General features: G+C 54.8%; 1 protein-coding gene across 1 annotated transcript; it reads left to right on the forward strand.

Moving 5' to 3' along the window:
- The first annotated feature begins 191 nt into the window (after positions 1–191).
- MVK (mevalonate kinase) lies at positions 192–13,886 on the forward strand. The gene is made up of 11 exons (XM_080940417.1): positions 192–265; positions 1,274–1,365; positions 2,041–2,188; positions 3,925–4,069; positions 5,734–5,889; positions 7,062–7,165; positions 7,642–7,687; positions 9,926–10,016; positions 10,349–10,465; positions 12,594–12,747; positions 13,347–13,886. Exons 2-11 carry the CDS (start codon positions 1,288–1,290, stop codon positions 13,493–13,495), a joined length of 1,188 nt encoding a protein of 395 aa, XP_080796543.1. The 5' UTR covers positions 192–265; positions 1,274–1,287; the 3' UTR covers positions 13,496–13,886.
- Positions 13,887–14,115: the final 229 nt, after the last annotated feature.

Here is a 14,115-nt window from a genome sequence, read left to right on the forward strand (position 1 = left end):
GGCCTGTGTCACTCGCACCAGGGCGGGGAACTCCCCGAAACTTGTTTCCCATTGGATCAAGACTAGAGAGAGGCGGGATAATATCTGTTTGCTTGAAATGCCTATTGGTCAATGTTCAACCCAATCCGTAAAAAGAACATCGGTTCAAGCTCTCTGATTGGCCGCAGGAAGACACGCCCGCCTCCTTGGGGCTCTGCCCTCTGATATGGGGACTGCTGGGCGCTCCATCCCGGGTTTCGGCTCACCTGGGCGCTGGCTGGGGCAGGTGAGAGGCCTGGGCTGTGGGACGGACGGCGTGAGGGTTGGACCCTGGACACCCTGGGCTATGCACCGCGGTCCTCTGCCTTGGTTTCCTCGATCTGAGCAGTCAGCGACCTCAGATCGGACAGTTCCCCCGTAGACTGGGGTCCCAGAGGCTACTTAGTCTGCAGTGGGGTGGCTAGTGTGAGGGAGTTCCTGTGAAGCCTTGAACCGGGGTGATTTTGCATTATTTCTAACAATGTAAAATGCATGCATAAATCCTGCAAAAGCACTTTGTGACACTCTGAGGTTCTTGTTTAAATGTGCAACAAGGGGCGTAACAGGTAAGTCCCGCGGCGTTGTTTCTAATTGTGACAGGTCGGTTCTGGCCTCGATGCCCGGGAAGAATTCTTTCTTCTTCAAGATTTTATGTAAACCTCGCGTTCCCGTACTATCAAACACATAGCCGTCTTCATGGTAGGCAAGCACTCCAAGATTGAGCAGTGTGCTCTGGAGGTCATGTCAGTGTGTACCTGCAAGCAGTGATAGTAAAAAACGCTGGAGCTGAGAACCGGTCAGTGCCGAGTAGCTCTGTGTAGTCAAGAGACTACTTTGCCTGCCAGACAGACAGGCCCGGCTGCTTCTGGTCCTTTGAATCAGTCTCCAATATTACCTCTATTATATCTGATGTGTGGGAAACAGATTCATGGCGCTTACATAAAGATATGGGACGGAAGAGTTCAGTCTGAACACTGATTTTTTTTCCCCATTGTCCAGCTGGCTGGTTCACTGCACTGTCATCCTGGTACATAGTTCTGGATGGTAGTTCCATACAGAGACAGAGTTTCTCTATATGGCCCTGGCTGCCCTGAAACCCGCTCTATAGACCAGGCTGGTCTCGAACCTGCACAGATCCACCAGCCTTTGTCTCCCAAGTGTTGGGATTAAAGGTGTGCGCCACCAAGCCCGGCCTTCCTGGTGTTTGTAACTAACATCGGAAACTTTGTTTCTCTCTCTGCTTTTTATCTGTCAGGGGGCTTAGGAGTCATGTTGTCAGAAGTCCTGCTGGTGTCTGCTCCAGGGAAAGTCATCCTCCATGGGGAACATGCTGTGGTCCACGGCAAGGTAAAAAGCCCCCAGGGAATTGAAAGATTGGGCCTGAGGTGTAGGCCAGATGAATGCCAGACGAACCTTAAGATGGCCCCACCCAGTGTCATAGCGGAAAGATGGTTGGAATCACCCAGGAAGCCAGTGTTGGAGGAGGGGACAGAGCTTGGAGGACTACCCTCTGGGCATTCCAGTGTTGAGGACCTGGAGAGGTGGTCTGGTACAGGTGCTGCACACATGTATTATTTCATTTAAACCTGGAGCCTAAGCCAGGGATGCGGTTTGTAGTCTTCTATTTTACAGGTAAAGCTGAGGTTTCGGAGAGAGTTGGTAACCTGACCAGGCACATTATACCTACATGGCACTGGGAATGAACTGGAGTTGATCTGAGCCTGAAGCTTATATTTTTTTTCCTATTCGCTCCACTGCCATTCTTTATGTTTGTGTGTGTGTGTGTGTCTGTCTGTCTGTCTAGGCTAGGAGATGATCTAAGGAATCATTCCTCAGGAGGCACTGTTCCCCTTGGATTTTGAGACAGGACTTCTCACGGTCTTATAAGTGTTTGTTGGAATGGGCGGAGGTGGGCGGCCAGTCAACCCCCAGCATCCTCCCGTCTCCACCTCCAGAACATGTGGTCGCTGGTCCCTGATCCACTCTCCTCCAGCCTTGCTGGTTTTGCCCTTCATTCTATAGGTTGCTCTGGCGGTGGCCTTGAACTTGAGAACCTTTCTGGTGCTGCGACCACAGAGTGACGGGAAAGTGAGCCTCAATTTGCCAAACATCGGTATTAAGCAGGTCTGGGACGTGGCCACACTTCAGCTGCTGGACACAAGCTTTCTCGGTTAGTACAAAAGAGGGGGGAGCCGGGTGTGGTAGGAGCCTGGCCCCTGGAGAAAGTGGGGAAGGGGCGACAGACAGGGTGGTTACTTCAGACTGCCTGTGAAGGAACCAGAGAACAGTGCTGTCCTCTGACCCCAGAAAATTGACTTTGTTCATTTAATACATGACTTAATTTTTTTTTTTTTTGTTTGTGACTCCACACCTCACAAAGATCTGCCTCTCAACTGCTGGGGTTAAAGGCACACCTGGCTAGTTGATTTTAAAGGTGTAGAAGTGTGCCCCGGATCTCTGTGGACTCTTGTGGGCAGATCATCCGGGCTCCCTGCAGAGTGAAAGTTAAGCTTCTGTATTAGTTACCTCTCCCGTTGCTAGGCCGGGCTCTCGTTAGGGCAGAAATGGTCCCCAAGGACCAGCTTTTCTAAGTCGGTGTCAGGCATGGTAGCTCCTGACCAGGATCACACAAACCCTGCTGGCGTGTCCGGACAGGCCCAGGGGCAGCAGCAGCATGTGACCTGGCCACGGGTTGTAGTGGGGAACCTGTAGGATGCTCGGTGGGGGCTGGGACAGTAAGTCTGCTTCCGGAGGAGATTAAAGAGGCCTCTTGGAGACTGGTTTCCTCTTTTGGGGGTCTGGCACTCCCTCCACATAATAACAGGCAAAGTGAACAGGTATCGAGCTCCTGTGCCGGGCTGGGAGTTGAGTGTTTCCTCCACCAATGGTCCCTAAGGTAGGTGACACCATTCACCTCCATTTTATGCCTATGATGGTTGAGGTGAAAGGCAACACCATACTGTTGTGGATACAGAAAGAGTTCAGAGGCAGGTCTCTAAACTCCTCTGCAGTGTTGGGGTCTCCTTGACCCCCTGGTTTGGTCCTCTGGAATACATCATCAGCCTTCTAGGCACACATGCACTGAACCCTTAGTGGGTGAGGCCTTGCACTTTCTAACAGCCACGCCCTGCTCCCCTGCCCTGTCTGCCTGCTGACCCAAGACTGGGAGGAGTGGTTTTTACAGGTGAGCTGGTCCAACTGGATCAGCCTCCTCTGCATCGCAGAGAAGGGTGGCCCGGGCTCCTGTGTGGACAAAACCAGTGTGTGTCGCATGGTGTGTGTAGTGTAGTGTGTGTGTGTGTGATGTGTGTTTGGTATGTGGTATGTTGTGTGTGTACATGGGTGTGTGGTATGCTGTGTGTGGTATGTTGTGTGTGGTTGGTCTGTGTTTGTGTGGTTTGTGTGTGTGTGTGTGTGTGTTAAGTGGTGTATCTGTGTGTGATGTGTGTGTGTGTGTGTGTGTGTGTGTGTGTGTGTGTTGGGAGTGCTAAGAATGGAACCCAGGACCTGGCACTTGCTGGCCTTACAACTGAGCCACATCTCCAGTCCTTTTGCTAACTGTCTTTGAGAGAGAGAAACTGCTCCCTTCGGTTTGAAAGGTGAATCATAGCTTTTGTGCTCAGCGTGTGCTCAGACTGTTAGCTAAGCACTCGGTCTGGGCCAGGAGCTTTGTCAGTCCTTCATGCCTGGTTCTTGTCTTTACAAAGACTCCCTGAAGAGGTGCAGTGAATGGTACAGCTAAGACATGCACCCAGGGCTGCCTACACCCCAAAATACAAGTGATGGGTGCATAGGGCTAGAGTGTTGAGACTTTTTATCCACGTGCGGGTGCCAGTGTGTTCCGTGCTTTTAGGAACATCTGCTCTGCAGGCCTCTCACCCACCTGTTTGTTTGCCTGTGTGACAGAGCAAGGTGATGTCCCTGCACCCACCTTGGAGCAACTGGAGAAGCTGAAGAAGATGGCGGGCCTCTCCAGAGACCATGTAGGCAGTGATGGCCTGGCTCTGCTTGCCTTTCTGTACCTGTACCTGGCTATCTGCCGGAAGCAGAGGTGTGTGCCTGTAGGCGGCTACCCCTAGGAAGTGTTCTGGAGAATCCCTGTGCCTCGTGGGTTTCTAGGGACGATGGCCCCAGCAACCCAGGCAAGAGGCTCCCAAGAGAGAAACGCCCGAAGACTGTTTAGCTAGTTACGTTGTAGACTGTGACATGAACCCCTGCTCATAGGAACACCCTGTGTTCACGCTGTGCTGCGTCCTCTGCTGCTTTAGTTAAGGGTTGGAATTCCTCAGGGCGCCTCTGTGGTGAGGCTGGAGGGAGGTGCCAGGTGTTACTTATATGCAAAGCAGAAGGCGGGCAGAGCATCGGATGCACCTCCTACCACCAGGCCCTGCTGAGGATATGTAGCCAGCCTTGCTACTTTGTGGATTCTTTTTTTCTTCCACCCTTCCAACCCCCTAACATTAGATAAGAGGGGAAGAGGGTAAAGGGGAAAGAAAGGAGACCCCCCCCAATAAAGTTGGGGGTGGAGATCATTATCATTAGACTATTTCCTACTTATGAGGGGCATCAAGTTCCTTGGGGGCAAGTTCGATCTTCACCATCAGGATAATTAATTCCGTTGTCTTGTTTCTTCTTTGCACACAACTGCTTAACCAACCAGTAGTAAACCACTCTGCCTCTAGGGGCCCTAGCTTTTATCTGCCCTCTGATAAGTCTCCAGGATTCCAAACTTGAAACAACAGAAATTCTGCAGCTGGCAAAAATCACACCTCTCCTAGAGCACAAGGCAAATCGTAGTCAGCGGCTGTGGACAGTCTGAAGCAGCCCCGTATCCCAGACCTGGGATTAAAAGGAAAACATTCTTATATTTCTGTTTTTTTTTTTTTTTTTTTTTTAAAGAAACCGAAATTGCCACTGCAGGGATGTTCAGCTTGGATAGCACACTTTAATCCAATTGGCCGGGTCGGTCTCTCCTCTGCACAGGGTGGGCGTGTGTACTTTGAAAAGTCATGCTTGGTGTTGGATATCTGCAAAGTGGGAACAGGTCTCAGAAATTGCAGAACACTGTCAGGTCTGACTTGAGGGAGGTCTCTCTGTGTGATGGTCTGATTGTTCTTTTTACTGAGCTGCCGTAGACCTGGGGCCATGTGTCAGGAGTAGTGCCTAGTATGGGTAGTCCGGGGAAGTATCCAATGGAGACACTTGGTGAACTCCAGAAAGATGGGTGGGAGGTTGACATGGTACAAGGCCATGCCAGACAGACGGACAGCTGGTGTTGAGAGCCAGGCCAGGGAGGAGCTCAGCTCTACAGAGCTGAGAGTTCTAAGAAGGGGTTTGAGTTCACTGATTTTTTTTTTAATTTTTTTTTTAAGATTTATTTATTTCATGAGCTGTCTTCAGACACACCAGAAGAGGGCATCAGATCCCCATTACAGATGGTTGTGAGCTGGGAATTGAACTCAGGACCTCTGGAAGAGCAGTCAGTGCCCTTAACCACTGAGCCACCTCTCCAGCCCGAGTTCACTGATTTAAGTGAAGTCTGATGCCTGTTTCCTCGTCAGGGTCCTCTTGAGTCCCTGGCGTCCAATGGGGATCCCTCCCATCAGGTCTAGGTTCTCAGCCGCCCTCTCCCCCAACCTCCATGCCTGGCCCCAGGTCCCCATAGGCGCTTCACACCCTTTAAGGGAGTCACTTTTTGTACCTGTTGTATTTCAGGACACTGCCAAGCCTGGACATTGTGGTGTGGTCGGAACTGCCCCCTGGAGCAGGCTTGGGCTCCAGCGCTGCCTACTCGGTGTGTCTGGCAGCTGCCCTCTTGACTGCCTGTGAGGAGGTCACCAACCCGCTCAAGGACAGGGACTCCTTCGGCAGGTAAGGACTGTCTTTCTCCTGCTCACTGACCTTGGGATGGAACAGTGTATAGTACTGGGGTTTGTAACGCTGCTGTACCCCTCTGAGTGAAAGGGAGGAACCCTGCCTTTCCACAGGATGTTTGTCTGTGTCTGTCTGTCTCACTCTGTGTGTGTGTTGCAGATTTGTGAAATCCTCACAGGACCCAGAGTTTTGTGTACACTCAAGAGCTGCGGTCCCAACAGCCCATTTTAGGCCACTGTCCCCAGGCATTGTACAACAGTATTCTTCCACCTCACAATGCGCAGTCGTCTCTGGCTTTGCAGACGAGAAAGGGGAGGTTTGAGGACTGGTAGAGCAGACAGGGTCCAACCAGCACCCTACACAGAACCCCGCACAGCACCCCCCAAAGCTCAGCCAATGCAAGAGAAAGGAATTTCTAGAAAGGAGCCAGACTGAGGCAGGGGAGAGGGTGGGCTGCACTTCCAAGTTCCCGCCAGTGTTTTGACCTGGTCACAGGCTGGCGCTGAGCCCACCCTGTTCCTCGGGAGGCCCCTCTGCTTCGATGAAACCCAGAGGTGACTGGTGCCCACCAGGGATTCACAGTTGTGGCATGTTTATTTGTCCTGAGGTGGGGGTCTCAGTGTGCGGCGCAGGCTGGCCTCACCCTCTGGTCGCTGCCTCCTCCCAAGTGCCCAGTTGCAGGAGAGTCTGCCGTGGACACTTGCTTCCCCCACACCTTCAGCTACAGGGGTCACACAGGACGCAGGAGCCTCCCCTCCGCTTGCCCTTCCTGAGACAGGCCTGTTGAGGTGTTGACACTTGAACAGTGTCATCCTGTGTACACAGTCAGTGTCTGCCCAGCCATACATGACCTAGCCTGACGAGAGTGAAGTTAAGCATTCTATCCCTGAGGGGAGTGGGGCTCGGAGAGGTTAGGTAACGGGTTCAGGGTCACTCAGGCCGTGAGAGCACATCACACCGGGAAGCTTGGGCCACTCCCACTGTGCTGTGTGGGTTTTGGAGAACAGGAAAGCAAGGCTCAGCACCGTCTTAGGCTGAGAGGAGCAGATTCTATTGTTCCTGTGACCGGTCACACCAGCCCCGGGGTTTTGGGTGGCCCCTGTGCTCGTAGCAGATGCAGCCACTTCCTTCTGCTGTCCAAGGCTACCCCAGCCCCTCTGTGTGCTCAGGTGGCCTGAGGAGGACCTGAAGTCAATTAACAAGTGGGCCTACGAGGGGGAGAGGGTGATCCACGGGAACCCCTCTGGTGTGGACAACGCCGTCAGCACCTGGGGTAAGTGCGTTGGCCTCCTCGTCCTTCCTGGGAGTCTCGTTCATGTTTGTAGGTGCCCTGGCTCTCTTGGCTTGCGATGGGTACACTTAGTGGCTTCTGAGGAAAAGAGCATGCTCCTGTCCCAGGTGAGGGGGAGATCTCAGACTCTGACTCTCTGGGGGAGAGGCTCAGGCCTGGGAAAAAGGAACTCCCACAGGAAACCGCTGCTGTGGTGAACCACGAAAGCAGCCTTCCATCCAGACAGGCCCAGCCACTGAGCCCCAGGCCTTAGCCTCACCACACGGGCAATGGCTAGGGATGTCAGGTGGCTCAGAAGGCTAAGGGCCCAAGGACCTTTGTACCCTTTGTGTCCTTCATGGCCAAAGCTGGAGTGGACCAGTGTGTCACTCAGCCTGACACATCCTGGGGCCACACTGATGTCCCGGGGTGCAAATATGAATTATCCCCACGGTGATGGCTGCTGTCCCTCTCTCTAGGAGGAGCCCTGCGCTACCAGCAAGGGAAGATGTCATCCTTGAAGAGGTAATTCAGACGTCATTGTCATGGCTAACACTTACCCCACATATCCAGGGAGAGCACTGTGCCTCTGTGAGGTTCTGAGGGGCAGGTGTCCTCATGTCCCCTCCCCACTGTGAGTCTGGGGCACCTTGTAGCTGCCTGGTTGTTTTTCTTCCTCCATCGCCAATCTTTGTTGTGATTAAGGTGAGGGTCACGTGTGGCCATCCCTGTCCCTCGAAGCACAGCTGACCGGCAGACCCTGGCTGCCTGCCTGTGTGTTTACTTAGTAAGCATTAGACGCTACCTTCTTCTTCCTAATGACCTATCACGGGGCTGGGGAATGTAGGCATAACTCAGGCTGTTTCCGGGAGCTTTTGCTGGACGTGAGAGTAGGGTTGGGATAGATCAGTATGGAAGCCAACAGAGGCAAAGAGGGGTGTTGTGGAGGGTTAGCAAGGCTTAGGCGAGCTGGAGCCTGCAGTGGGAGGCTTGGGCCAAGCACAGCGGAGGACTCAGCAGCTCCAAGCCCGCTTTGCATGACTGTGTCCGGCCTGGTCCGCTGTGCAGAACTGGGCGCCCAGTTCTCTGCAGAAAGGTTGGGGATAAGGAGTAAATCGTGGCAAGTAGGAACCCGTTTGGCATCATGTGTTGGGGAGGGTCATTATCACCCTCTTGTCTTCGTCACCCCAGGTACTCAGCTCAGACAGGCGCAGTCCTGGTATACTGCTCTGGCCCTCTGAGACCCGCCCCTCCCCGACCCCAGCCTCTCCTGTCCTATAGAGACCCCCCTCTCTCAGCTCTGGAGGTCTGCAACTCTGCATCAGATCCTTCTTTGGGATGCCCAAACACTGGGCCTCGGTGAAAGTGGATAGATGGGGTTCCCCAGGGCCTCTGATGAGGCAGCACCTGAGCAGGAGGCGGGAGCTGTGAGGAGGAAGCAGCCTCTGGGATAAGAGATACAAGCTTGGAGCCTCAGGAGGAGGCCAGGGTGACTGGGTGGCTGTGCACTGGGGAGGGGAGGGGGTAGGGTGACACAGAGTCAGGGGGCCCAGGCACATGTGACTTCAGAGCAGAGCCCTGAGTGTGACCCCATGTGGGCTGTCAGCAGGCCTTCTGCAGAGGTGTGTGTGAGAGTGAAAATGTGATCTGTGAACTACCCAACCGCCAAGCCTGCCCCACTCCATCCCTGGCGCCATTCCACACAAGGCACCTTGTTTGTGTTGTGACTCAAGGCCTCCCTTCCCAGAACCCGGGCTTTTTGAGTGATAGGCAGTCTTTAAGAGGTAGAGAAAAACCAGTACTCATTTTAAAAGTTAAAAAAAAAAAGAGATCTAGCGCCATCCTCTGGGCGAGAATAGATGCCCATTTCCGGGCGGTGAGACAGTGATGGTGGATAGCGGGTGGCCTCGCCACCTCTGCTGGACCTTACAGTCTTGATCTGTAAAGAGGGTGACCTGCATCCACATTCTCCGTCTTCATCCCCATCCCCACCCTCAGCTCTCTCAAGGGCAGAGTGGATGGCAAGAAAGAGCGGCGGGTTCCTCTAGAAGCCACTTGCCACAAGGGCAGCCAGGATTGTGCAGTGCCCCTACGGCCAGGCTGGGGGTCTGCAGATGGCAGCCTCAGGATGCTGCTCCCCGCTCCCCACACCATAGCAGGGTTCCCACCTGGATTGCTCTGGGCACGGGAGAATGAGCTCGTGGTGGGCGGGGCAGCTGGTGGTGGCGGCCTATCCCTCCCGCTTACTCCCTCCCACGCGGACCTACAGGAGAGCCAGCAGCCCCCATAGGAATCCAAACTCAAACTTGGCGCCCAGGATTTTTTGGATTGCAGAGCGTCTCAGGTGTCTAGATCCAGGACAGACAGGAAGGGTCGTCCCTGCAGATGGTCCTCAGTTTCTGGATCCTGATATTCATTGCTCACCCTGTGCCCTGCCCCCCCACCCCTCCCCCGCCCCCTCGTCCCCACCTAAGCATCAGGTTGACACCACCAGACCTCAGGCCCTCCCTGCACTCTGCCACAGCCACTTTGAACTTGTAACCCAATGAGGGGTTGTATGCCACGGTGCTCCAACCTCAGACCCCCGAAGGTCTTTATTCCTTCACGGTCCTTATATCTCATGATGGTGAAGTCTCGGAGGACCTCCTTTCTCCCCTCCCTCTAGTCCCTAGACTAAGTTGGCATCCCCTTGTGTGCTGGCCGTGTGACACACGTACACCTTCCTGGGCCTGGCACCTCCACCCTGCCCTTTTTTCTCTGCAGGCTCCCGGCTCTGCAGATCCTGCTCACCAACACCAAGGTCCCACGAAGTACCAAGGCCCTGGTGGCTGGCGTCAGAAGCAGGCTAATCAAGGTGCTCCTGGTGCTGTGTATATTTGAGGGGGGACAGTGTGTGCAGAAAGGAAGGTGCCAACTGTGGCCACTGCCAGGCTGGTCAGGGTAGGGATTTTTGGAACAGGCCTGTCTCTTTAGTCAGATTGGCTTTGCAGTAAGGAAACACACACACACACACACACACACACACATCAGGATGGTATGGTTCACCCTACCCACACAGACATCAGAGCATCAGCAGGACAAAGGCCAGGCCGGAGGATATCCCTGAAGTGCTGCCCCACCACTATAGCAGGGTCTGTCCTCCCCTAGCCTTAGACGTCACGTTCTGCCTGCCTTCCTTTCCCGCAGTTCCCCGAGATCGTGGCCCCGCTCCTGACCTCAATCGACGCAATATCCCAGGAGTGCGAGCGCGTGCTAGGAGAGATGGTGGCCGCGCCAGTCCCAGAACAATACCTCGTACTAGAAGTAAGCTTCCTACAGAGAGCATCTACTCACTGCACTACTGTCTAAGGACTGTCGTCCCCTGTCCTGTTTGCCCAGGGGGGACACGTGTGTGCCCGTGGGGGCAAGTGAAGAAGCCTGGCACACTGAGGCCCCGTGGGAGGTGTGACTTCAAGTGTCCACTCAGCAGCCGCCTGGTGCTCTGGTCAGGCAGGTCCTGAAGTTGTTCTGTGGTTCTCTAACTGTGGCCAGCGCCATTTCTGTAACTCTAGGTAGCATTCAGCCCCGTGTCCAAATTCTCTTAAACTCACTGCCCGCTGGTGGCCTCACTATCGGGTGTCACAAGCTTATTCCAGGACCAGGGTCTCCTGTTCCCAGTACCCATGTGCCACCAGCTCAGAGAGCCAAAAGCTTCCTCTCAGACAGACATGGGCCATCTGGTCTGGTAAGTCAGGCTGATGGTGGAAAGCCATCTGGCCTCCCTTGAAGTACAAGGGACCCAGCAGCCCCTGGCTGAGCGTCAGCAGTCATGGGAAGGTGCAGGAGTGCTCCCCCTCCTCTTGGCCTCTCTCTAGTACTGACCTGTAATACCTGCTGCAGCCTCCGCCCCAGCTGACATCCCGGTGTGCAGCCAGTCCCAAAGCGACCACTCAGGGCCTAAAAGCTGAGGTCCAAAGAGGCAGACTCTGAGCCCCTACTGTGCGCTGGGCACTCTTCAAGCCTTGATTCCCAGCTCAAGGCTCCTGCCAGGTTCAGAATCACAGATCGGAGCGGGAAAGTAATAAAGATGAGAACTTCTCGCATGCGCCCCGCCGAGGCCCGAGCGCCGAGAGCAGCAGGCTGATTATTCAGTGAGGGTATTTTTGGCTGCCACAGCCGCCCAAGTGCACAGCACTGCTCCCGGACAGCTTTGCACGTGAGCCAGCAAGCGAGCTATTCTCTGGTGTCATAATCTGTCACCTGATCCTTGACAGATTTTGGATCAGAATGTGACAGGTGTCTGGAACCTGCCTTGACAACATGACACCTGGAGCTCAGGAGCGCAGAGAGGCCCCAGAAGTCTCTTCAAGCAGCCCACCAGGCCATGCGCGGGTCGCCTGTCTGCTCATTTGTCAGCATCCCAGCAAGTGGGCAGGGCCCGAGAAAGCACCCGGGAGAGCTGCCTCAGCGATGGGCAGCCCTCAGTGCTCGGGCATCCTGAGCTCCGTGCTCAGAGCAGAGCGTAAACGGCACAGCCATGCTGCTACCCTCCCCTCGCCCCAGCAAGAGGAGGCATCTGGAACGCCACGGGCACTCTGGCAAGCAGAGGTGCCAACACGCCACCTTATAAGAAGGGCGGCCCCCCCTGCTCTTATAAAAGTGTCCCCTTTTATAAGATGGGATGCTAGTGACATACACTGACAATAAGGTTTGCAGAGCACCAGCGTTGGGCAAAAGTCCTTCCCTTCACACAGCCAGGAGAGGACAGACTTCATACTGTCTGCTTCCATGGGAGGAACCTTCTAGCAAAGGACTGTGTGTACCCAGCATCCAGTAAAAGGCAAACATCGGCTGCCTTTAGCATTTTATCTGCACGCGCCCTGTTGGTCCTCGGCAAGCAGTAATTTTATTGCACATGATTGAAGAAAGCTAGACAAATATTTAAGCTATTTCCAAACTTGTGACCTTGCTGGAGTGACAGTCAGGTTCTTATTCCGAAAACCGACCCCGGGAGGCAGCAGTAGGGCGGCATATCGTATCATATGTGACATTTTCTCCTGCACATGGTAAGCTATCCCCACTGGCCTTTAGCAGGAAAGGAGCCATCTCCTAAGAAAGGGATTGGTGGCTTCACCCAGAGACTGGAGCCCCGTGGTTAAGAATCTTTCATGTGATCTCTGGTCACGTGACAGGTGAATAGGTTTGGTGGTCAGTGTCTGAAAGCCAACTAGTTTTGGCCAATCCAGTGATGGGGACCTCTTCTCCCTGCTTGACCAGCTTGGGTAATGTGCACGTCCTTTATAATTCCAAGGGCCAGGCTTGATACTGGCCTCGGTGAGAGAGGATGAACTCACTCAACTGTGCCCCACATCAGCAGCAGAGGGGCGGCCTGGGATGCCACAGGGGGCTCACCTTGGGTGGATCAGGCAGGAACAGATGGTCCCTCTTCCAGGAGCTAATGGACATGAACCAGCACCACCTGAATGCCCTGGGTGTGGGCCACGCCTCCCTGGACCAGCTCTGCCAGGTGACGTTAGCACACGGACTGCACAGCAAGCTGACCGGCGCAGGCGGCGGCGGCTGTGGCATCACCCTCCTGAAGCCAGGTACAGGGCGCGCGGCTTGGGGGAGGTCCACAGGGGAGCCCTTCCCTAGAGGGGAGACGCCATAGCAGGCAGACTACTGGGCCATTGCTCCGACCCCGGAGGAGCTTGTCCCTGAGAGCTCCCCCAGCCCAGGCTGCCCCTGCCTCCACCGTCACAAGCTTCAGACACGTCCAGGGCGGGCCCTGCCTCCCCCACTGCTGTTCACTGTGAGGAACGGATGGGGTTGGGGGAGTGAGAAGGCCATGCTCATTCATTGGTCTTTGGGACAAAAGACCCACTAAGAGGCTTGAGGGAAGGGAGCTCAGTATACCAGGTGTTGGCTGGGCACATGCGTGGGTGGGCAGAGTCAGCTCCATTCCTAGGAAGGGAAACTGAGACCCACATGGGGATTAACTCTGAAGCATAGCATGAAGTCACGAGGCATGGCAAAGTTGGGTGCAGGTGACTACAGCCCAGGAGGAGGGAGTGGGCTTGGCACACGGCTCAGGTATTGCAGTGAGTCCCAGAAGCCACACGATGCAAAGCAGGAGGGCCTAACTCCGGGGGTGGGGGCATCTGCTGAGCACCATCCACTAAACCCGACTGCCTTCTCTCCCCAGGTCTAGAGCGAGCCAAAGTGGAGGCCACCAAACAGGCCCTGACCGGCTGTGGGTTTGACTGCTGGGAGACCAGCATCGGAGCCCCTGGGGTCTCCATGCACTCAGCCACCTCTGTAGAGGACCCCGTCCGGCAAGCCCTGGGCCTCTGAGACAACCTGATATACCACCCTGCCAAGAAGCCTCTAAGTATCTGGGACTAGAGTCGGCCTCTGTGCTGGCTGCCAACACAGTTCTTGTTGGCAGCGCCTTTTAGACTGAGAAGGTACCAGTTCCATGGTCCATCTGTATCTGTCATGGCTGAAGCCAGACCAGCATCAGTTGTGGGGTCTTCCAAGATGGCAGGCTGACACAGGAGGCCTTCACCCTGCCTGGGCCTGGCCTCCATCTGTCTCTCACAAATTCTCTGGCTCTTGGCCATGCCCCCTTCCACGCATCCGATGATGGCCCCTTCAGAACCGCCTGGCCAGTCAGTGGCGGATCATCGGCCGAGGCAAGGCATGCCGGCCGCCCTATCTCCATGGGTACTCATGGGAAAGCTGCCTGTGGGGGTTGGGGTGGGGAAATAAAATGAGATTGTACAAACAAAGCCTCGGGCCCTGTGGGAAGACGGGGCTAGTGTGGTGTGCGCTGCTCCTCGCCCCTCTCTCTGGGAGTTCTCAGACTGGAGGAAGACATCCATCACTTCGCTGTGTAGCTCAGGGAGGGAGTTTTCCTAGGTAGCCATCGCTGCCCAGGGACGCCTCTATCACAGACAGACATGGCTCTCCCA

The sequence above is a fragment of the Micromys minutus genome, assembly GCF_963924665.1.
Source record: "Micromys minutus genome assembly, chromosome: 29".
Classification (NCBI taxonomy): domain Eukaryota; kingdom Metazoa; phylum Chordata; class Mammalia; order Rodentia; family Muridae; genus Micromys; species Micromys minutus.